Raw genomic sequence first — 24935 nt, 5'->3', positions numbered from 1 at the left:
TTTGGTCAGTAATTCTGGGACCTCATTCAACTAGGCAGCACATTAATTTCTGAATCGCTTGCTATTGACCCTTGATTTAAGTTTTTACTTGCTGGGTATCCTCACCTGTTGTGTCAGTTTTCTAAATATTCTGGGAATTTTTTACATCCAAGTTTTTGAACATACACAAGTGCACAAATATACATCCTGGATATTCAATTCTGATGTTCATTACACCGTTCGTTTAAATTCAACATTTTCTCTCTGTCTACATACATTGAGATACAATGGGTACAATAACATATTTTGCTCTTTATTCTTGTGATTATCTATGAAATCCAGGTACTTTGACACCTAATCCTGTTGAGAATGGAGTAATGCCCGTTGATGTATCTAACATTTCACCACATCAAAGGATCAACAGTGAAAGTGCACTAAACAACAGCTCCAACCTTTCCCAGAGTATGGGGGAACTAGAGGATGACATTCAAGGTATGAACTTTGAGCACTTGATTGAAATTTAGTCTGCAGCAAGGTTAAGGTGATTTCAAATGATCGAACCAAAAGCAGGAGGCTATTTGTGGTTTATTTTCCTGATATTAAAATAAATTTCAGTGAATTGACGTGTGTAAGATTTAGCATAATTGTTTATTGTTTTCTCTTGTTCTGAGAGTAGGGCGTTATCCATTAATGTTTTTTGGCTGCCTGTTGCTCTCCCATACCTTGCTGTCATTAATTTTGTGTATGTGTCAGCAATGAATTATAAGGTCAGAAGTGGATAAGTTTGCGGATGACTGCACATTGTTCAGCACCATTCGCGTCTCCTCAGATAATGAAGCAGTCCATGTCTAAATGCAGCAAAACCGGAATAATATCCAGGCTTGGGCTGACATGTGGCAAGTTACATTCACACCACACATGTGCCAAGCAATGACCATCTCCAACAAGAGAGGATCTAACCACCGCCCCTTGACTTTCAATGGCATTACCACCACTGAATCCCCCACAATCAACATCCTGGTGGTTACCATTGATCAGAAACTGAACTGGACCAGTCACATTAATACTGTGGCTAACAGGGCAGGTCAAAGGCTAGGAATCCTATGGCGAGTAACTCACCTCCTGACCTCCCAAAGCCTGTCGCCATCTACAAGGCACAAGTCAGGAGTGTAATGGAATACTCTGCACTTGCCTGGATGAATGCAGCTCCAAGAAGCTCAACACCATCCAGGACAAAGCAGCCTGCTTGATTGCTCCCCCTTCGACAAACATTCAAACCCTCCACCACTGACGAACAGTGGCAGCCATGTGTACCATCCACAAGATGCACTGCAGTAACTCACCAAGGTTCCTTAGACAATACCTTCCAAACCCATGACCACTACCATCTAGAAGGACAAGAGTAGCGCATACCTAGGAACCCACCACCTGGAGGTTCCCCTCCAAGTCACTCACCATCCAATTTGGAAATATATCACCGCTCCTTCACTATTGTTGGGGCAACATCCTGGAACTCCCTCCCTAATCGCACAGTGTGTGCACCTACACCTCAAGGACTGCAGTGGTTCAAGAAGGCAACTCATCACCACCTTCTGAAGGGCAACTAGGGATAGGCAATAAATCCTGGCCTAACCAGCGATGCCCATATCCTGTAAATGAATAAAAAATTAATTTTTAAAATTCCTTCATTTTTCCATATGGAGGCAGTACATGACTCTAATTCATACAAAATGTGCACTGACGTTTAATGTCACTGGAGAGCAAGCAGGTTGAGGTACCCTGTTTGATTGTACCTCCACCACTTTATTCAAAATTGCTGAGACCAGTTGTAGATACCTCCTGAAAACCTGATATAAATTCATGCATTTGCACCCTTCTAGTTCTGTATGCCTTCATTCCAAATTTGCTTATACATATATATTTTAAGTTATTTCCTTCATGAGCATTTGAGTAAAGTTTCATATCTTATATTTCAATAACTGGTAGACTTAAACCGTATACTGTGTTTTGGATATGTACAGCCACTGAAGGTATCTGTGATTGAAAACCTATCAGAATATTCTCAAATGAAGCAGAAAATGCTGGAAATATTCAAAAGGTTAGAAGGGAGAAACATAGTTAACGTTTCAGGTCTCTGACCTTACACCAGAACTGGGAAAAGTTAGAAATATAATAGGTTAAAAGGTAATAGATTAGGTTAAAAATGTAACAATATTCTCACTTTGGTTCTAATATTGAGATAAAAAGGAATTTAAGTGGGATCAGTTAAAATATTGACATTGGTCCGGATTATGCGTTCATTGAATGGCACTTGTGATTCAAAGCACAGACAGCTGCCCACAGCAGTTTTGTAGTCTTTTCAATAGTGACTTTCATTGGGTAGTTGATGATAATCTTTATTAAGGTCACAAGTTGGCTTACATTAACACTGCAGTGAAGTTATTGTGAAAATCCCCTAGTTGCCACACTCCGGCGCCTGCTTGGGTACACTGAGGGAGAATTCAGAATGCCCAAATCACCTCTCAAGCATGTCTTTCGGGACTAGTGGGAGGAAACTGGAGCACCCGGAGGAAACCCACGCAGACCTGGGAAGAACGTGCGTGCTCTCTGAGCGAATAACAACAAGGCACTTAACCAATCAGATTATAGAATCCTCACTGAGATATGCAGAGCTAATACCAGGAAGTACAAATTAGAATTAAGTCATGTAGACAAAGTGAAATAATGTTTGGGAAAGAAAGATGAGATTAAGAAAGAAAGCTAAAAGAGACAGGAAAAAATATGAATCTCCAACAGCAATTAAATTCTGAAAGACTCCACACTAATAAAATTAAATTTACAGGCCAGAGAGGTTGTTTGGTAGGAAGTACGATTTACCATTCCATTACAAATAAACTTCATCCTGAATACACCAGTCCTAACGTTTCCTGGCATGTATGGTGATAACTCACCAGTAAATTAGAAACCAACTTCATGGCATTACATTGATTTCGGTGCTGCGTCAGCAACGTCCGTATTTCTGCCCTAACTATTTCATGATTGCAGTGACTGCTGTTACTATCAGTGCAAAATCTGGACCATTGTTCTTAACTATCGACATCTTCTTCATTACTTTTTAATGTAAAGGTTTTCTGTACATTAGAACATAATGAATAGAATACTCACGTCTGCTTGGCCGTTCAATTAGATCATGTCTGATTTGATTGTGGCCTCAACTCCACTTTATTGCCTACCCCCCCCCATAATGTTTTGTTTGCTTGCAGATGAAAAATCTTCTAGCTCAGCCTTAAATAGTTTCAATGAGCGAGGCTCCACTTCTCTCTATAGAACATAGAACGATACAGCGCAGTACAGGCCCTTCGGCCCTCGATGTTGCACCGACATGGAAAAAAACTAAAGGCCATCTAACCTACACTATGCCCTTATCATCCATATGCTTATCCAATAAACTTTTAAATGCCCTCAATGTTGGCGAGTTCACTACTATGATAGAGAATTCCTAAAATTAATGACCGTCTGAGAAAAAAAGTCCTCTTCATTTATGTTTTGGGAGACCCCTTGCTTTAAACTGGCCCCTACTTCTAGATTTCCTCCCCAAGGGAAAAAAATCTCTCTACATCTATCCTGTCAAGTTCCTCAGCATCTGATATGTTTCAATGAGATCACCTCTCTTTAGTTTGAGGAAGCCAGCAGTAAGAGAACAGAGGTTTATTTAATTAAATACAATATTCTGCTCAAGGCAGCAGCTCGCTCCCAGTACAGTCCTTGCTGGGAGAACTAACCACACCAGGCCCTGCTTTGGGCCATCTTTTATGTTCATTTGTAATGAGCTCCTGCTGGGTGGCCTCTGCCCCCTATTCGGGAAGCTCATACTCCATGAGTCCTACGGGGAGATCAACAATAGTTTCCCCGTGATTCTCATGGGGTTATAACATTCTCCTCCTAAACTCCAACCTGCTTAACCTTTCCTCATAAGGACAACCCCTTCATCCCAGGAATTGGGGCGGCACGGTAGCATGGTGGTTAGCATAAATGCTTCACAGCTCCAGGGTCCCAGGTTCGGTTCCCGGCTGGGTCACTGTCTGTGCGGAGCCTGCACGTCCTCCCCGTGTGTGCGTGGGTTTCCTCCGGGTGCTCCGGTTTCCTCCCACAGTCCAAAGATGTGCGGGTTAGGTGGATTGGCCATGCTAAATTGCCCGTAGTGTCCTAAAAAGTAAGGTTAAGGGGGGGGTTGGGGGGGGGGGGGTTGGGGGGTTGTTGGGTTACGGGTATAGGGTGGATACGTGGGTTTGAGTAGGGTGATCATTGCTCGGCACAACATCGAGGGCCGAAGGGCCTGTTCTGTACTGTTCTATGTTCTATGTTCTAATCAACCTAGTGAGCCTTCATTGAACTGCCTTCAGTAAAATATAACCCTTCTCATTGGGGTCAGTTAGCTTAGTTAGCTGGACAGCTGGTTTGTGATGCAGAGCGATGCCAACAGCACGGGTTCAATTTCCGTACCAGCTGAGGTTATCCATGAAGGCCCCACCTTCCCAATCTTGATCCTTACCCTGAGTTGTGGTGACCTTCAAGTTAAATAACCACCAGTCAGCCCTCTCTCAAAAGGGAAGAGCAACCCATGGTCCTCCGGGTCTATGGCGACTTTCATTTAATTAATTTCATCCCTCCTCAAATAAGGGGACAAAAACAGTACTCAACACTCTGCAGATGATCTCATCAATGCATATATGACAAGACTCCCCTTTCCTTTATACTCCATCATCCTTACAATAAAGGTCAACATTCAATTTGCCTTCCTAATTACTTACCTGTACCTTGAAAATAACTTTTTGTGATTCATGTACAAGAAAGCCTGATATGTTTCAATGAGATCACCTCTCTTTAGTTTGAGGAAGCCAGCAGTAAGAGAACAGAGGTTTATTTAATTAAATACAATATTCTGCTCAAGGCAGCATCTCGCTCCCAGTACAGTCCTTGCTGGGAGAACTAACCACACCAGGCCCTGCTTTGGGCCGGCTTTTATGTTCATTTGTAATGAGCTCCTGCTGGGTGGCCTCTGCCCCCTATTCGGGAAGCTCATACTCCATGGACCGCATGATTCTGTGGGCTCTTTTTGTCTATTCTCACTGTCACAGTTTCACATTTGCCCACATTATGCACCATCTACCAAATTTCTGCCCACTCACTTAATATATCTATATCTCTTTGCATACACTCTTTGTCCTCCTCACAATTTGCATTCCTGCCTATCTCTGTATCGTCACATACTTGCCGATAATATACTCTGTCCCTTCATCAGGGGTGAAAGTAACAAATTTCTTATATACTGTTGTGTGGGACTCCCTTCCCACCGACACTCTGGCAGAGTTTTCTGGATACCTCTAAAATAAAGATTCAATACGGGATTAAAAGCCTAATGTAACTTTATAGATACTTCCACATTTGCCCCTACAGCTGATCTCGCTTCTCTCCCTATTCTTGTTGTTCCATGCCTTGAGATGAATGTGCTGGTTTAGTCTCAGTTTGATTACCCAGCAATTCATCTGTTTCACTTGTCTCCTCTCTTTGTGGTGGCGACTCACAGGTAAGTGTAAAAGTAGCAATGTTTTCTCCTCATGGATGATTTTCTGGTTCAGCCGCTTCATTCGTTCCTGTTCTTATTGACTGAGAATCCCCTATCTCAGGGGTGGGCAAACTTTTCCGTGCAAGGGCCACATTCCGAAATTCACAATTTTAAAGGGCCGCATAGTATATTAAGTAAAATAATTAATATTTAAAATAGCCAAAATAAAAGGTTTTTTTAAAAAAAAGCAATTACATTTTTATTAATTAATATTTTAAAGTAGATACTTCACATGAAACACATGTTGTGCCGAGCAATGATCACCCTACTCAAGTCAACGTATCCACCCTATACCAGTAACCCAACAGCCCCCCCCCCCCATTAACCTTAAAATTTAAAAACAATGTTAAAAAAAACAATTTTATTAAAAAAAAAATTTTTTTTTATGACGTGATCTTGGTGGGCCGCATAAAGACCGGCCCGCGGGCCATAGTTTGCCCACCCCTGCCCTATCTCCTCACTTTTAAGTTTTGGGTCTAAACTTTTAACTAGGATCTGTTTCTCAAAGAATTACAAGACACTCTTTAAATTCTCACGATAAAAAGTATTCCAAACTATGAATTTTTACTTTCAATTTTTCTGCAAAATTGCTCTTTAATCATTTGATTATATAATATGTAGTAATTTTAGTTCTTGCTTTTGTTTATCTCTCTGACACTTGAAAATATATATTTGAATTCCTTGAGTTTTAATTCCAGCTTTAACTCTGCTTACTTCTTTCTTTCAACCCCAATCCCTCAGTACTTGACCTCAAAGGTTTAAATTAATTCAGAAATGTTTTCTCCCCGTCACACAGCCTCATTTCTCCTCCCTCTCCCTCATGCAGCCTTCTGCTTTCTGTCGATCATTTGACGATGCCACCGGGCCTGTTAATAGCACCGACCCCTTACCCTCCCTGAAGAATAACTCGAGCCTCATGCCATGCAAGTGTTTTGCTGCTTTCTTTCAGATCTCACATGAGGCACCTCCCTGGGCACGTGAGACACTCACTCTTCTCACAGCAGCACTCATGCAAAAGCTCAACTGTCAGAGGCAGCACTCTGATTGATGGAGCGCAGGGCACGTGTCCCCTGGCCATCATGGAAGCCGTTGATTTAAATCAATGAGACAGGTGATTGGTGGAGGGGCAAGACTGTAAGACGACAGGAAAGGTCAGTGAGGCTCCTACCCTGCCTTTCCATCTCCATCGCAAATATATTGCCGGTATGGCATACCGGACTATGTCAACTTACTTTCATCTTTGCCCTTCATCCAAATCATTAATATAACTTGTCAATAGTCAAAGTCCCAGGACTGATCGCTGTGGGATTCCTTTAGTTACAGTTTGCCCTGAAAATGTCCCCTTTGTCCTGACACTCTCAGCTGGATTTTATGGTCTCCGGCAGAGTGAGGGAGGGAGAATAGGAAGTGTGTGAGCCACTCGCTCTCACCCCTGCCATTTCAGCACTGCCAATCAAGCATTGGTCAGCTAGTTGGCAGCCCCCTCACCCCCCAAGTGGGTAGACTCGCCAATTAGTACATGGGCAGGGGGTGGCGGGGTGCCTCATACCCACTTGGGCATGTAGCATGGGAAATTTGGCAGGAATGGATTAGCGCCCTACATTTGCTCTTAAGAAAACACTACGTTGGCATTGGGAGGAACCACAGGAGCAGGCCTTCCAACATGTCAAGCAGGTCTTAGTCATTGAGTCTATTGGTTCACTTTGACCCGGGGAAGCCATCACCCTGATTTGCAATGCATCACCGTACAGGAGAGGGGTGGTCCTGTCCCATAAAATAGAAGATGGCTTAGAAAAGTCAGTTGTCGTTGCATCTAGAATTTTTTTCTAATGACGAGCAGAAATACACACAGATCAGTAGCATTGTGGGCAGCACGGTAGCACAAGCGGATAGCACTGTGGCTTCACAGCGCCAGGGTACCAGGTTCGATTCCCCGCTGGGTCACTGTCTGTGCGGAGTCTGCACGTTCTCTCCGTGTATGCATGGGTTTCCTCCGGGTGCTCCGGTTTCCTCCCACAGTCCAAAGATGTGCAGGTTAGGTGGATTGGCCATGATAAATTGCCCTTAGTGACCAAAACGGTTAGGAGGGGTTATTGGGTTACGGGGATAGGGTGGAGTGTGGGTCGGTGCAGACTTGACGGGCCGAATGGCCTCCTTCTGCACTGTATGTTCTATCAGCAAGAAAGGACTTACCCTTCCATCAAGAAATTTCACCAGTATGTCTTTGGGCAATGTTTCATAATAATATCGGACCACATGCCTCTGATGGGGCTCCTTCTTGAAGTCAAGCCAGTACCTCCAATTGCCTTCACCAAAGTACAGTGATCGGCCATGTTGTTGGTGGCCGATGGTGACATCTTTCAGCATTGGCCTGGCACACAAATTTCAAATGTTGATGAGCTGAGTTGAACCTGGGATCATCATTGGTGCCTCAATAAATCATCCTGGCACTGCACATTCTTGACACTTTGCCAGTATCATCAGGTCGTATAAAAAATTGGACACAACGTGACCCAGTCCTGTCCAAAATGAAATGTGTGATCTTAACCGGATGTCACCATTACAAATCTTAAGCTTAGGCCGGCACGGTAGAGCTGTGGTTAGCACTGCTGCCTCACGGCATTGCAGGTCCTGCGTTCGTGTGGAGTTTGCACATTCTCCCCGTGTCTGCATGGGTTTCACCCCCACAACCCAAAGATGTGCAGGTTAGGTGGATTGCCACACTGATTTGCCCTTTAATTGTAAAAAAAATAATTGAGTACTCTAAATTTATATTAAAAAAAGACCTTCAGCTTACTTGGAAGGATAAACTGAGTTTCAAGGTTGGAGTCATATCTCTGGGGTTCCTGAGTGGTAGAGCCACTCCCAACCAGAGAGTCTTTGTTGCAAGAATTGCACAGTGCCCATACTAGAAAATACTAGCTCAAAGCTACATTTGGTGGTCCGGCATATATATAAACATAACGCCTCTGCCAGACACAACAAATGTTGCCACCCACAGCCAATCTCCACATCTGAGAGTGGCCTGTTCGCCCATGAATGAGGGTATACGTGGACTTTGCTGGCCTTTCTAGGGCAGAATGTTCCTTGTCTTGGTCAACACCCACTCAGCGGCCCCAATAGAGACCCTGTGGCGGATTGTATGCCACCCATAGCCTCCCAAATTAATAGTGTCTGGCAAGTATCTGGCAAGGGCACTCTGTTCACTGGAGAAGAGTTTCAGCACTTTGTCCAGACAGATGGCAGGGCAGCACGGTAGCATTGTGGATAGCACAATTGCTTCACAGCTCCAGGGTCCCAGGTTCGATACCGGCTTGGGTCACTGTCTGTGCGGAGTCTGTATATCCTCCCCATGTGTGTGTGCGTGGGTTTCCTCCGGGTGCTCCGGTTTCCTCCCACAGTCCAAAGATGCGCAGGTTAGATGGATTGGCCATGATAAATTGCCCTTAGTGTCCACAATTGCCCTTAGTGTTGGGTGGGGTTACTGGGTTATGGGGATAGGGTGGAGGTGTTGACCTTGGGTAGGGTGCTCTTTCCAAGAGCCGGTGCAGACTTGATGGGCCGAATGGCCTCCTTCTGTACATTAAATTCTATGATAATCTATGATACGAGAACAGCCTCCTATCACCCCGCCTCAAACGGGTTAGCGGAGAGAGCTGTGCAAACGTTCAAGACAGTTATGAAGAAGCAGACCACATTGCCTTAAGTTGGCCGACTTTCTTCTACCTTATAATACAATCACACTGGTGGAATTGCTCATGGGCCATTGTCTCTGGACCCGATTGGACTTGGTTTTTCCAAGTTTGGTGGGGAGAGTGGAAGCACAACAGGTCTCCCTGAGGAAACAGTACACTTCATTCGGCCCATCGAGTCTGCACCGACCCACTTAAGTCCTCCCACCCTATTCCCCCTAACCCAATAACCCCTTCTAACCCTTTTGGACACTAACGACAATTTATCATAGCCAATCCACCTAACCTGCACGTCTTTGGACTGTGGGAGGAAACCGGAGCACCTGGAGAAAACCCACGCAGACACGGAGAGAACGTGCAGACTCCACACAGACAGTGGCCCAGCAGGGAATCGAACCTGGGACCCTTGGCACTGTGAAGCCACAGTGCTAACCACTATGCCACCATGCTCCCCGAAATGACGAAGGAGACAGGTTATTTCAAGTGGGCGACCTGTTCCTCGTCAGGAACTTTGCCTGAGACCCACTTTTACTACCAGCCAAATTGTATTAAAGTCTCGTACGTGATGGATCTGAATGGCAGAACAGTGCAGAAACACATTGACCACGTAGAAGCGGGGGGACCACAACCCCAATTTCGGAACAGTTGGAGCCAGCTGGCAACACTCCTGTGGTGGAGCCGGAACAGAGGAGTTCTGAGGAGGCCCCGTCGATGACCAAGGAAGGGGCATGGACAACAATGGTGCTATCTCAGATTTGGAGGAATCAGTTGGGGAATCACAGGGTCGACGAGACCCAAGAAGTCCCCCTGCAGATTGACATTGTGATGAACTGTTGTGGACTCTCTTCCCTTTTTATTGAATATAGTTACTGTACATAACCTGTTCTGTAAACATATTATTGAGTGACTTAAGTGGGGAAGTCTGTGGTAGTGCGGCCCATTTAAGGGGCGAGCCTTTGCTGTTCACGTGACCAGCTTGAGGTCTATTGCGTAAGGGCGTGAATCCCGTCCATTGGGGAAAAAGCGCAGGACCCTGAAAGCGGGGTCCTGGGCAGAGTGGACTCTAAAGCCAGAGTGAAGACCTGCTTAGAGACCCTGCTTATGTACAGTTTAGCTTTGCCTGTTGTAAATGGACCCTTGTTTTATTATACTGGTGTTGCCTCGATCCACCACAATAAGTATAAACTATATCAGGCTGCATGTGACTCACTGTGATTGTCAGAATTTGATAAAGTGATGGAGATCTGATCCATACTGTGTTGCTCTGAGAGGTCGATCTCCCTTTTCTCATGGGAGCAATCCCCGTCCTCCCAGCCAGCTTGGCTGTACCTCCTCAAACCCAGGGAGGGCAATGATGTCGGCAATCCCTTCTCCGGTCTATAATCTATCATGCCTATTATGTGCCAGCTTGGCCTGCATGAAGACAAAAGAAAAGCATATGATGAGAAGGGATGGAGAAGAGGTTAGGTGAGATTGCATGCCCTTGTGTGTGGTGAGCCCTCCAGAAGGGCAAAGGATGGAGTGTGAGAAACATGATAGATGGGATGGTGCTGATGTGAAAGCCGCCATGAGCAAATGTGTTGACTGTGTCCCCAGCTAATTGATGTGTGAGATTCCGGAAGAGAGTAGCTGTTTGACTACATATGATGCCCTGATGAGAGGTTGATACTGGAGGAGTTGAAGGGTGACTTATCCTGGCGGAGTGGATGAGTTCATTCATCCTAATCTTGCACTGGACGATGTTTCGGGGACGGTTGCCAACTGTACCGATCTGCTCTGCGACAGCCTTCCAGACTGAATACATCAGGTTGTTCTGCTCCTTGGAGCCATTTGGGATACAAAACATGCTTATGCACCTGCACTCCTCTGATCAAGGCCTCGGGGGGCCTGGTGGGTGATGCAGGGCACTGCCTTCTTCTTGAGGCTGCAAGCTCAACCAGAAATCTGTGAAGTGAAGACAGGTGGGCTGGAGAGAGTGAGATGATACTGAGCTCTCAAGCACAGAATTGGGTGTGAGTTCTCGCCATTCCAGCCTGCAAGCTAAGCATTGCCTGCCCGCCACCCCATTTAGTCGTAGAAATTGAAAATTCTGCCCTATCTATCTATTCCCAGTACTTCCTGCTCCAAATTTTTACCATCTCTTGCAGCAGTCAGGCCAAGTGGTGAGCACAGCCCCACAGTTTGACGATGACTTCCTACTTGTCCTCAGACTTGTTCTGAGATTCGTTATGAGAGAATGTGCCTTTTTCAGTGAGTTCATTTCTGTCAATTCTTCCTGTAATGAACTCCAATTGGCTTTATTGGTTGGCCAATTGGAGTATGAGCTCTGGCCTTCATCTACAAACTTAGTTACCTCCTCAAAGAATTCAATCAAATTTGTGAGGCAAGACTTACCCTTCACGAATCCGTGTTGACTATCCCGGATTAAGCTACATCTTTCCAAATGGTCATGAATCCTATCCTTCATGCCCTTTTCCATTAACTTACCGACAACCGAAGTAAGACTAACCGGCCTATAATTACCAGGGTCATTCCTATTCCCTTCCTTGAACAGAGGAACAACATTTGCCACTCTCCAATCCTCTGGCACTATCCCCATGGACAGTGAGGAACCAAAGATCAAAGCCAAAGGCTCTGCAGTCTCATCCCTTGCCTCTCAAAGAATCCTTGGATATATCCCACCTGGCCCAGGGGACTTGTCGACCCTAAGGTTTTTCAAAATTGCTAATACATCCTTCCTCCGAGCATCTACCTCCTGCAGTCTACCCGCCTGTATCACACTCTCATCCTCAAAAACATGGCCCCTCTCCTTGGTGAACACTGAAGAAAAGTATTCTTTCAACACCTCCTATTTCTTCTGACTCCATGCACAAGTTCCCGCTACTGTCCTTGACCGGCCCTAACCTCACCCTGGTCATTCTTTTATTTCTCACATAAGAGTAAAAAGCCTTGGGGTTTTCCTTGATCCGACCCGCCAAGGACTTTTCATGCTTCCTCCTAGCTCTCCTAAGCTCTTTTATTAGCTCATTCCTTGCTACCTTGTAACCCTCAAGCGACCCAACTGAACCTTGTTTTCTCATCCTTACATATGCTTCCTTTTTCCTCTTGACAAGACATTCAACCTCTTTTGTGAACCATGGTTCCCTCACACGGCTATTTCCTCCCTGCCTGACAGGGACATACCTATCAAGGACACGCAGTATTTATTCCTTGAACAAGCTCCAATTTCCATTTGTGCCTTTCCCTGACAGTTTCTGTTCCCATCTTATGCTCCCTAATTCTTGCCTAATCGCATCATAATTACCCCTCACCCAATTATAAACCTTGCCCTGCCGTATGGCCCTATCCCTCTCCATTGCAATAGTGAAAGACACCGAATTGTGGTCACTATCTCCAAAGTGCTCTCCCATGCACAAATCTAACACTTGGCCCGGTTCATTGCCCAGTACCAAATCCAATGTGCCCCCCCCCCCCCCCCCCCCCCCCGCTCTTTTTGGCCTATCCACATATTGTGTCAGGAAACCCTCTTGCACACACTGTACAAAAACTGCCCCATCCGAACTGTTCAACCTATAGAGGTTCCAATCAATATTTGGAAAGTTAAAGTCACCCATGACAACTACCCTGAGACCTCCACACCTACCCATAATCTGTTTTGCAATTTCTTCCTCCACATCTCTATTACTATTTGAGGGCCTACAGAAAACTCCTAACAACGTGACCGCTTCTTTCCTATTTCTAACTTCGGCCCATATTACCTCAGTAGGCAGATCCCCTTCGAACTGCCTTTCTGCAGCCGTTAAACTGTCCTTGATTAACAATGCTACTCCTCCACCTCTTTTGCCACCTTCCCTACTCTTACTGAAATATCTATACCCCGGAACTTCCAACAACCATTCCTGTCCCTGTTATAACCATGTCTCCGTAATGGCCACAACATTTTAGCCCCAGGTACCAATCCACGCTCCAAATTCACCTACCTTATTCCGGATGCTCCTTGCATTGAAGTGGACACACTTCAACCCACCTTTCTGTCTGTCGGTACACTCCTGCGACCTTGATACCCTCCTCAGTACCTCACTCAACACTGGCTTGTGGACTACAACTCGTTTTCCCATCCCCTGACAAATGAGTTTAAACCCCCCCAAAGAGCCGTAGCAAATTTCTCTCCCAGGATATTGGTGCCCCTCTGGTTCAGGTGCAAACCATCCTGTCTGTACAGGTCCCACCTTCCTCAGAATGTGCCGAGTCTAGTAGGGGGGAGCCGATCCATGGGCAGGTGGACAGAGGATTTGCAATTTGTACCTGAAAGGAGCTCTCTCTAGTGTCCTGAAAGGAAATCTCTACACAATAGTATCCCGGTGTTTACTAACTTTATATACCAGTGGCTTTTGGCCTGTAATAGGTTTTGCTTAATTGGAGATAGAGAAGGTATTGGTTCGTAGTTAAAGTATTTCCTTTCATTTTAAGAATCAGTTAACAGTTAATTGAAATGCTATTTTCTGTGATGTTAATCTGATTACTCCTGTGTTAATAATAAAGTTTGTTTTGATATAAAAGATCCCTATTTGACAGTGGAATCACTCCTGGAGCAAAGAATCCTTTCCTCGCAGTTTTACAAATTGAAAAATTGTTGGGGTTTCGTCTAATTTCCAAACATAAGTTGGGGTCTGGCCCATTAATTACATCACTTCTATACCAATCAGATTTCATGACACACTTACCTAAGTCTAAACACAATGTCTCAAATTTCTACTGTCTAGGGAATCTCCAGCAATCATAATAAAATGTTATTAGGCATCTCTTTGTAAACAAGTACATGCTTGGAATTAATGATTATCTTACTTTTACAACATCGAATTGCAGCTCTAGCGGACACGCCACCTGCTTTTATGTTAAACCAGGATTTTTAAAAATATTACTGCAACAGAGGTATATAGTACAATCTATATATTAAAAATCCCACATCACAAAATTAATAATATTGTTAATAACGTTAGGCACTAAAGTAGGTTTACTTCCTACTTCTCACAAGAGTTCTCTTGTCAGACAGGTTATTTGAAAGTTATTTACTTCTGTGGAAGCCACCCATTAAGTCTGCCACAGTGGAGGATTTTCCCTTGCTCCAGCTCTTTTCAGAGGTAAAACTTTATTTTACCCTGTCTTGACTATGGAGGCCTCAATATCTTGTTCTAGTTACTTTTCCACTGCTTAAAACTATTTAACTGGTTACTTTATTTTGTAATAAGACATAGTGAGGCATACTATAGACGCTTCCACTGGTTCTGTTCTTCACAAAATTCAAACTGAGATTAAGCCTCACCCACCTTCAATGATGAAGTTAGTGTTTTACTCTGCTTACAGTGCCGGTCTGTCTCACTGTAATTTTTTTTTCGCCAAATTCTCTGTGAGCTGCAAACTACAACTAACAAACTGCAACTAAACTTCTCCCAGCAAACATCTAGTTAAGTGAAACCAAAGGGTCTTCCCAAGTCCATCCATCTCTATTATAACATAGCTTGCTCTGGGCTATCTTCAAACTGACCATTTAAGTTACTTATGCCTCATTTACAATTTCTTTATTGATCTGATGAAATAAATCTGTTTTATAAAATTTAAGGCTTCACTAAATGCTTTTGATAATTTTTTCCTCACTCTCAAACCGCCCCCAATCTCTGTATACTGCCCTTCTATGTAATCAGTGCAGACAGCATGTCTCCTGTTCTACAGCTAAGTAAACTCCCCTGCTGTTTTATCGCGCTCTCTGTCTCTTCCATTCTGACCTTTTCAACCAACAACCTAAGAATTACATTCCCAAAATTAAAAAGTATATTCCAAAACACATGACCCTTGAACGAAGTCCTAACAGCAAGAAATACCTTCTTAAATATTTCCCACTGCTTATCTGTCATCTTGGGTGGGATTCTCCGACCCCCCCGCCAGACCGGAGAATCGCCGGGGGCCGGCGTGAATCCCGCCCCCGCCGTCTCCCAAAGTCTCCGGCAGCAGAGATTCGGCAGGGGCGGGAATCGCGTTGCGCCTGTCGGCGGGCCGCCCCCGGTGATTCTCCAGCCCGCGATGGGCCAAAGTCCCGCCGCTGTCATGCCCCTCCCGCCGGCGTGAATCAAACCACCTATTGGCCATGAAAAATTGTCCAAAATTCTATGATTAACCTAGGACAAAAGTTCGGCGCAACATCGTGGGCCGAAGGGCCTGTTCTGTGCTGTATTTCTCTATATATCATACCTTACCGGCGGGACCAGGTGGCACAGGCGGGCTCCGGGGTCCTGGGGTGGGGCGCGGGGCAATCTGGCCCCGGGGGGTGCCCCCACGGTGGCCTGGCCTGCGACCGGGGCCCACCGATCCGCGGGCGGGCCTGTGCCGTGGGGGCACTCTTTTCCTTCCGCGTTTGCCATCGTCTTCACGATGGCAGACGCGGAAGTGACCCCCTGCGCATGCGCGGGGATGACGTCAGCAGCCGCTGATGCTCCGGTGCAGGCGGGAACTTCCGCTGGCCGGCGAAGTCCCTTCGGCCTTACTGTCGTGGCACCAAAGGCTGTTCCCGCCGGCTGGCGGGGCGCCAACCACTCCAGCGCGGGCCTAGCCCCTCAAGGTTAGGGCTTGGCCCCTAAAGGTGCAGAGACCTCCGCACCTTTGGGGCAGCCCGAGGCCGGAGTGGTTCACGCCACTCCATCCCGCCGGGACCCTCCGCCCCGCCGGGCAGTGGAGAATCCCGCCCCTTATCTTTTAACTTATTTTCCCAGTCTACTTTAGCCAACTCTATCTTCATACCTTTGTCATTATTTAAGTTTAAAACACTAGTTATGGACGCATATTTCTCACTCTCAAACTGAATATGAAATACCATCATGTTGTGGTTCACTCTTCCCTTAGCAAATCCTTCACTATGAGATTATTATGATCATTATGAGATTAATTAATCCTGTCTCATTGCACAACCAGGGGCTGGTTTAGCTCACCAGGCTAAATCGCTGGCTTTTAAAGCAGACCAAGCAGGCCAGCAGCACGGTTCGATTCCCGTACCAGCCTCCCCGGACAGGCGCCGGAATGTGGCGACTAGGGGCTTTTCACAGTAACTTCATTGAAGCCTACTCGTGACAATAAGCGATTTTCATTTCATTTCATTTTCATTACCAAGTATAAAATAGCCTATTCCCTGGTTGATTCTAGAACACATTGTTCTATGAAACTGTCCCAAATACACTCTTATGTTCTCATGGCTACCTTTGCCAATTTTTTTTTCCCAATCTATATGAAGATTAAAATTACCCATGATTATTGTAGTACTTCTCATCAATCTCCCATTATTTCTTGATTGCTCTGTTCTACAATGTAGTTAATGTTCGGAGGTCTATAAATTATTCTTACCAATGACTTCTTTCCCTTGCTGTTTCTTATCTTTATCCAAACAGATTCTACATCTTGATCGTGTGAGCCATAATCATTTTCCATTACTGTACTTATCTCATCCTTTATTAACCGACAGACCCACCTATTTCCTTTTTTCTATCCTTTCAAAAATTCTACTATACTTGAATATTCAGTTCTGAACCTTGCTCATGAAGTCTAAATCTAGTCATTTCATCTCCTGATCATTCAATCAAATATTTAGAATAATATTCTAAGTTCTAGTGGTTATGTAAATAAAACAGGTATCTATCAAATACCTAACCAGAACCAGCTAAATAGCCAACTTCCCATTGAACACCTCTTCTTGGACTAGAGGTAATGGAAGCGACAGGGGTTGGGGAGCCCCATGTTGTCTTTTCTAGCGAAGGCTCATTGTATTAAGTGCCACCAGGACAGCAGTGGAATCAAAGATGCTGGGAATTGAAGTCCCACCTGTTGAGAGCTGCTGTAAAATCAGAGGTTAGCAGCTCTTTAAATGGCAGCGTCACTGTGGAGGAGGTGGCTGCAGTTGGTACATAACTCAGTGGTTCTCAATGGTTCCATCTTTCCAATACAATGTCCCTCAATCAGGCAATGAATATCTTTGAACAAATGACACAGCCCGAAAGGCCAAAAGCAATGCCACATAGGTTTGCTTGTTGTGCTCCCCTCATGGTGAGCCCTGTGCCTAGGATGAGGCCCTTAAATGGACATTAATCGTGGGGCAGGAAGGTCATCCATGCACCTTTCAAATATAGACTTAATTAGGATGGAGGAGGGGCAGCACAGTGACGCAGTGGAAGCACTGCTGCCTCAGAACGGTTCAATCCCAGCCCCAGGTCACTGTCCGTGTGGAGTCTGCAAATTCTCCCCGTGTCCGCGTGGGTCCCCCCCCCCCCCCCCCCCCCCCCCCCCCCCCCCAGCCCAAAGATGCGCAGGGAAGATGGATTTGCCATGCTAAATTGCCTCTTAATTGGAAGAAAAGAATTGGGTACATTAAATTTTAAAAAAAATTAGGGTATAGGTGGGAAGGTGGCAGAGGGCAGAGTCTGCACCCACCTCCCACCTGATTAAATGCCCCCCACCCACCAAACTCACTCACATGGAAGAGCATTTAAATTATGCCCATTGTGTATTGCAAAAATGCATAGACTGGTATCAGACAATGTTTTTCATTCTTTCATGGGACATGAGCATCGCTGGCAAGGCCAGCATTTCTATTACTCATCCCTGACTGCCCTTGAGAAGGTAGCGGTGACCCGGGTTCCTGAACCGTTACAGTCCCTGTGGTGCAGTTTTTATAGGATTACGATATTTAACAAAGGTGCTTTTGCTGTTAGTATTAAGTATCCTTTTTGTTACTTATTACAGTTTATATCTGTTGTCAGCATGTTTAATCAGCCCACAAAGCATTTTTCATAAGATTAAGATTGGAAATTGTTTTGTTGGGCATAGAAGGCAAATGGATGAACATACATTAGAATTTGTCATTTTATTCATTCATTTTTGAAATGCTCATTAAAATCGTTACTGCATAATTAGAAGTTAAGACATAAATCTGTTTTGAAAGATTAAATAGGTGCGTAAGTGATTATTCTTGCATTCATCTCATTTATTGCAATTCCACAATTACAAGATGATTTGCATATTTTCTGATAAAGCAGAGTAAAATTTTCATTACAATGTGGGTAAAGCAATTTGTGGAGGAATATCACAATAAAACATTTGTTCTTCACCCTTTTGCACAAGAAACATTTTGAGAAAATTAGCTACAATTTAATTAACCCTTCAGGCCTGTGGGTAGTATTTTTCTCTTGATATTAAAATGATTTGGCACTTTTGAATTGTTTTTATTTAATCTTCCACTACCAGTCATGCCAAGTTATTTGCTACATTTTACATTGAATTAGCTAGCTCTTCCTGTCTCTACTGAGCTGATTGATACCAAAAGCCTGGAGGATTGTAAAAGTTAGTTTATGCGAAAGAGGGAAGCCAGTATGTTTCATGTTGTGGTGAGGAAGCTGTTAAAAATAAGAAGTAATAATCCGAGGAAAAATTAACTGGCACTTAGACAAGCAGGACTAATAAAGGAGAATAAACTCAGATTAGTTCAGGGCATATTATGTTTGACTGAGTGGTCACATGATGACGTGGCTACAAAAAAGAGCCACGTTTCGGGAGTGCATGAGTTCTCCCCATACTGCTGGCAGAGCACAAGCATGCGGTAGCTGCTCAGCTGCTAGTGAATAAAGAATTGTTTGTTACAAGTCGTTGTTGTCAGTGTCTGGGAACCTACCTCGGCACATTGACCTGGTCGTCTTCCACAAAAACATTGCAGACAGTTGGGAAACGTTTGAGAAGGGATGGCATATTTACTGCGGTACTGCATTATCTGGCAAATCTAAAAACATACAACTTAATAAACCTGGCGGGCCCTGATGCAACTTCGAGTTGTTTGTTTTCCAAATGGAGGAGGAGAAAGAGGACCCCAAAATAATTCTAACAAAGTTTGACAACATTTGCATTCTGGAAAAAATACAATACTTGACAGACATGCGTTTAATTCAACAAAGCAAAGAGTAGATGAATCACTACAATCGTATATGACAACCGTGAAAATCTTAGCGGAGAAACATGCATTTGACACTCTTACTGATGAGTTAGTCAGGGATTGAACAGTCTGCAGGGTCCACAGTGATCTTGTCGCTAAGCAGCTGCTGCGAGAGAAAATCTTACACGACAGACATCAATTAGCATCTGCATGTTAAATGAATAGTCAGAAAAAAGCAGCAGATATTTTACGCGTGAAACAAAAGTTTTCACTTTACAGGGCATGCCCTGCCCCAACTGCACTCCGAATAGAACAGCATGTTTTGCGCATGTTAAATGTGGCAAGTGGAACATTTGCGCAAAAGGCTACAGATCTAAACCAGAGCAGCCTTCCTCTGCCACCAGCCACATTGCAGCCGGTCAGTCCGCAGATCAGTAAGGTGAACGAGCAAGAGCTCAGCCTCAAGGTAAAGATTGGCACTGGAGCAAAGTTTAGCGTAATGCCCAGCCAAATGCTACGCGCACTAGACCCATACACAGCACCCAGACCCCAGTACCCAGGTGGGCTTCATGGCTTATTGCGTACAAGCCATCCACACTGCAGATGTGGCCATTCTCCACTGCTCACAGTACATTTTCAAGTTTCTTATAGTTGATCATAACATACGGCCACTGCTAGGTCTTCAAGTCAGGATTACACTGGGGCTCATCCAACCTGGTTCTTAAGCGCATGCTCTGCAATACCAATACCATGCCCCAGAGATAACAGCACACAAAGATCTTTTCAGCTGTGACACCATTGATAAGCTACCAGTTGTACACCACATGAGGCTGGATAATTAGGTACCACCAACAACCTGTGCTTCAAGAAGAATACCAGTAGCCATGAAGCAGAAAGTAGTCAATGAGCTGCATTGGATGACAACACTAGGTCTCACAAATCCTATAGATGAGGCCACAGAATGGGTTTCAGCAATGGTGGCTGTAGTAAAGAAAGAAGGCACAGTCAGGATCTGCATTGACCCAGCCCACCAAAACAAAATGTTGTTCAGACCTCACCACCCTATGACGATTGTGGAATAGGTGACAGTGGACATGCTCTATGCTGAGGATTTCAGCATCCTGGATGCAAAATGCAGGTTTTGGCAGATCTCGCTCAATGACGAATCCTCATAACCTACCACATTTATTCTTCTGGTAAGTAGATATCATTTTCTACATGTGCCCTATGGGACCTCCACTGGCAGCGAGGTCTTCCAGTGCTGCATAGAACAATTTTTTGCAGTCTGGACTGGTGGAATCATCGTCAATGACATCCTGGTTTGGGGTCGTATTATAAAATAACCAATGCACATCTTCGACAGAATCAGAACCATGCAACTGAAACGTAACCCTGCAAAATACAGATTCGGGCTCAACCAGGTTCCTTATGTGGGACATAGAGTCATAGATGTTTACAGCATGGAAACAGGTTCGTTGACCCTTTGTGCCCATGCCGCCCAGTTTCCATCACTAAGCTAGTCCCACTTGCCCACATTTGGCCTATATCCCTCTATACCCACCCTGCCAATGTAACTGTCTAACTTTTTTGAAGGAAAACACTGTACCCGCCTCTACCACTGCCTCTGGCAGCCCGTTCCAGATGCTCACACCCTCTATGTGAAGAAATTTCCCCTCTGGTCTGTTTTGTATCTCTCCCCTCTCACCTTAAACCTATGCCCTCTAGTTCTAGACTCCTCTACCTTTGGGAAAAGATGTTGACTATCTACCTTATCTATGCCCCTCATTATTTAATAGACCATTTACTCACAGCTCATGGCATAAAGCCAGATCCAGACAAGACAATGGCTATATGACCAATGGCCATTCCTGTGGACAAGCATGCCTAACAGCACTTCCTTGGTATGGCTAATTAACTTTATAAGTTCATTCCTTGTTATAATGAGGTCACTGGACCTCTTCATCAGCTCTTCCATCAGGATGTCGAATGGTGCTGGCGAGAGCATCACACAGCGGGCTTCAACACACTCAAACAGGCACTCCGCGTCCCACCAGTGCTACAGTACTTTGACATTTGAACGCCCATACTTATATCAGCAGCCGGCTCCCAGCACAAACATTGTGCAGTCTGATGGAACCATCAATTCACTAGACACGTGCTTTAAGATATGAACAGTGGTTTTAATCTACTTACAACAGTGCCAGCCTGTTCCGCGTTGAACTCTCGATGAACTGAACGACTGGCTCTGAGCATTGGTATTTATACAGCAGTCCAGGAGGAGGAGTCGTGGGCGGAGCCACGGGTGGAGCCCTGTACAAACTCCTAAGCATTCCCAGCGCTACTCCCCGTAGTGGTCGGGCAACGCAACTGCGCTTACAAATGCATGGTCTCATGTATATACAATACAGTGTGAATTACGGAGTTACATTCACCACACAGTCTGTATTCAAAATTGAGACTTTTGAGGCCTTCGCATCTGAGCTCACTGTGCACAGATCAAAGAGAAACTCTTTGCTTTAGTCTTCGCCTGTCAGAAATTTCATGACTTCATATATGGTCATCCTGCAACTATTGAAACAGATTATCAGCCCCTCATAACTATCTAGAAAAAAGCCTCTCCACGCCGTGTCTACAGTTTGCAGTGCATGATGCTAAAGCTGCAATGGTGCAATCTCCGCATCATTTATAAACGTGGTAAGGGGCTGTACTTGGCCGATGCCCTTCTCAGAGTCTCCCTACCCACAGGCCTGGCAGATCATGAGCAAGACATAGTGAATAGAGGTGCTATCCTCTTGTAGAATCCAGAAACTCAAAGATGTCTTACAGGGAGATATCACATGCAGACAACTGCACAACATCATCATTAGGGACTGGCCAGAGTCCTCAAGGGAGCTTCCCCGCAAACCCGCACATTCTTAGCCATCAGCGATGAACTAAGGTTACTGGGTGTTTTTTAGACTGGTAGGAAATATATAATGAAGGACCCCAAAGTTCAATATTTGGACCATGCTGTTGTTTGTGATAAATTAATGACTTGGACTTGGAGGTACAGGACACAATTTCAAAATTGGTAGATAACACAAAACTTGAGAGTGAAAATACGAAAACTTTCCAATATTTCCAAAATAAGGGGTCGACCATTTAATTTAATAATCTTTATTGTACAAGTAGGCTTACATTAACACTGTAATGATGTTAGTCAGAGATTAAGATGTTTTTCTCTCAGAAGATTGTGAGTCTTTGAAACTCTCTGCCTTAAAAGGCAGTGGAGTCTTTAAATATGTTTATTGCAGAGGTAGATAGACTTTTAACAAGCAAGTGAAAGATGGGAATGTGAAGTTGAAATTACAATCAGATCTGCCATGATGTTAATGAATGGTGGAATTGGTTCAAAGAGCCAGATGACCTCCGTCTGCCCATAGCTCAGGGTTTCCCAAACTTTTTGTGTTGCGGAATACCTAGTGACCTCCCAAGAGCATTGGGGAACTCCAAACATTCTCACAATGTTGTTGACTCTTTTTTACTGTGAAATAGGTGCGAACACAGAAATCAAATGTAAACAAGTCCTTTCTAGCTATATCTATGCCTTTCTCACCAATAAAACATTATTATTAGGAATTGAAAGGTTACCTTCACTGTGAGGTGGGGCTGGTTCAGCTCAGGTGGCAAGACGATAGCTGGTTCGTGATCCAGAGCAAGGCCAGCAACGCAGGTTCAATCCCACTATGGCTGAGGTTATTCAAGAAGGCCCCACCTTCTCAACTTTGCCCCTCGCCTGAGGTGTGGTGATCCTCAGGTTAAATCACCACCAGTCTGCTCTCCCCCTCAAAGGGAAAAGGATCCCATGATCATCTGGGACCATGGTGACTTTACCTTTTACTGTGAGGAGTGATGTTGCTTCATTTATGCACACAACTTCTTTGTATCAGGGCTGATGTTGGAGAGCTGGATTCTTATTTCAGTTGGCTCCTGTTGTTTGCTTTGTAGCTGCGTATGGGGAGAAACCATTTTCATATAAATATGTTGAGGTGAAAGGAAGGAGCTTACAAACTGCTCTCTTTGCCACATTAGAATACTCGTACATTTAGCTGCTCCAAAAATTCATCAGCGTAGTGCAGTGAAGCATTGCTTTAGTGTGGAGTCAGAAGTCATGTCAATCAGAGTCTCTTAATCGTGCAATGATAAGTCAAATGGCCTGGCTGTCAGTGCAAATGGGTTGCGAACCCACATATTGTGCTCATCTAAGGGAGGTAAGTATTCCAACAAAGAAGAGTGCAGGCCACACAGATGCCGTATAATGTCACTGCAAATATTGCCTTCATGAGTGGAATTAATTTCAGTGAGAAAGTCATCCAACGTGGGAAAGCAGTCGAAGGTCTTATTTTCTATGCATGAAGTTCTGAAGCACAATTTCCTGTCGGCGATGAAATCCTGTCTCTTGCAGTGAAGATGGTAATTCCCTTGGCTTGGAGTGACAGGTTCACTTAATTTAGCCTTGTAAAAATATCTGCAAGATATGCAAGTCTCAAAGGTATGAAGTACTGGTCAGCAACTCTGAAAAATCGATGCGCCGAGACTTCATGACGAAGCTCGAAGGGTCTCATGGACACTTAGCCTCAAGACAGCCATCTCAGCTCTGCATGTAGGTGCAGCGCTCTGTGCTCACTGCCCATATTGTCACACAGAATTTTAAACAGTCTCGATTTCAATTGACGAGCTTTAATGTTGATATTTGAATTGCTCCATCCAGTTCATTTTTAGAGGTCCAGGCACCTTCTTCACAATGAGTGCATATCTGTGGAGGACACAGCAACTGTTTGTGAATCATGGTGCGACAGTTTTGATCTGCACTCCAACACCTGCTGTCTTCCTGACCATTGCCCTGGCACCATCAGTGCACACACTAGCACACCCTTCCCAACTAATTTCATGTCATTACATTAAGTTGTTGATGCAGTTGAATATTTGTTCACCCGCTCAATGGTGAATTAAGTTTTCTTTTGAAGAAACTTAAGTCCTTAATCTTATATTCAGCATGATTCGTTTCTACATGCCTTCGCAGTTTACCTGGTACCAACACACAGTTGGATAGTATTTTGTGACACAACACATTGTGCTTAAGGTGTATCCTAGTCTCCAGCTCATTTGAATCCCATGGGACATATAGCTGTCATCGAACCTGTGCCTGTTAATTCCTACATTGCTTCAGTTGACGTGGACAGTGAGTGGCACACCCCTGATTGTTCGCCAGTGATTGCCTGAAGTGATCCATCCTCCATTTGCTTTCTGCTTTGAGCCACCTTCCGTTAGCCACTGATTCATTGCTGAGTAACACACCTAGATTAGCAAGCGAGTGATGAGACACTATCAGACACCGTGAAGCAGAGCCTGTGACCTCTGGAATTAGGAAGAGGCACACAGTCACAAATACATTTGCCAGCTGCAGAGCCCCTCACATTAACCACCCTCACTAAAGTCCCCCTCCCACAGCCCCCTCGCATTAACCACCCTAGCCAAGCCCCTTAACAGTAACCTTCTACTCCAAAATTGTATTTATCTATGCTGATCCTCTTCTGCCGATGCTGCTATTCCTCTGGTCCTCACCTCGCTGCCGGCACCTCACTGCCTCCTCACTGCTTCACCGCCTCCTCACTGCCTCCTCGCTGCTTCACCACCT

At 44.7% G+C, this 24935-nt stretch overlaps 1 protein-coding gene across 2 annotated transcripts in view; it reads left to right on the top strand.

Moving 5' to 3' along the window:
* Nucleotides 1–24935, top strand: part of cfap20dc (CFAP20 domain containing) — a 535225-nt gene that overhangs the window by 294807 nt on the left and 215483 nt on the right. For both annotated transcript variants that reach the window (XM_038810523.1, XM_038810522.1), the window contains one exon: nucleotides 322–471. In XM_038810523.1, the coding sequence (XP_038666451.1) occupies nucleotides 322–471 (150 nt within the window). The remainder of the gene's footprint in view (nucleotides 1–321; nucleotides 472–24935) is intronic.

This window comes from Scyliorhinus canicula, chromosome 11, assembly GCF_902713615.1.
Source record: "Scyliorhinus canicula chromosome 11, sScyCan1.1, whole genome shotgun sequence".
In the NCBI taxonomy this organism is placed as follows: Eukaryota; Metazoa; Chordata; class Chondrichthyes; order Carcharhiniformes; family Scyliorhinidae; genus Scyliorhinus; species Scyliorhinus canicula.
The sequence above is the reverse complement of the archived record's forward strand: the minus strand, read 5'-3'. Positions and strand labels throughout refer to the sequence as shown.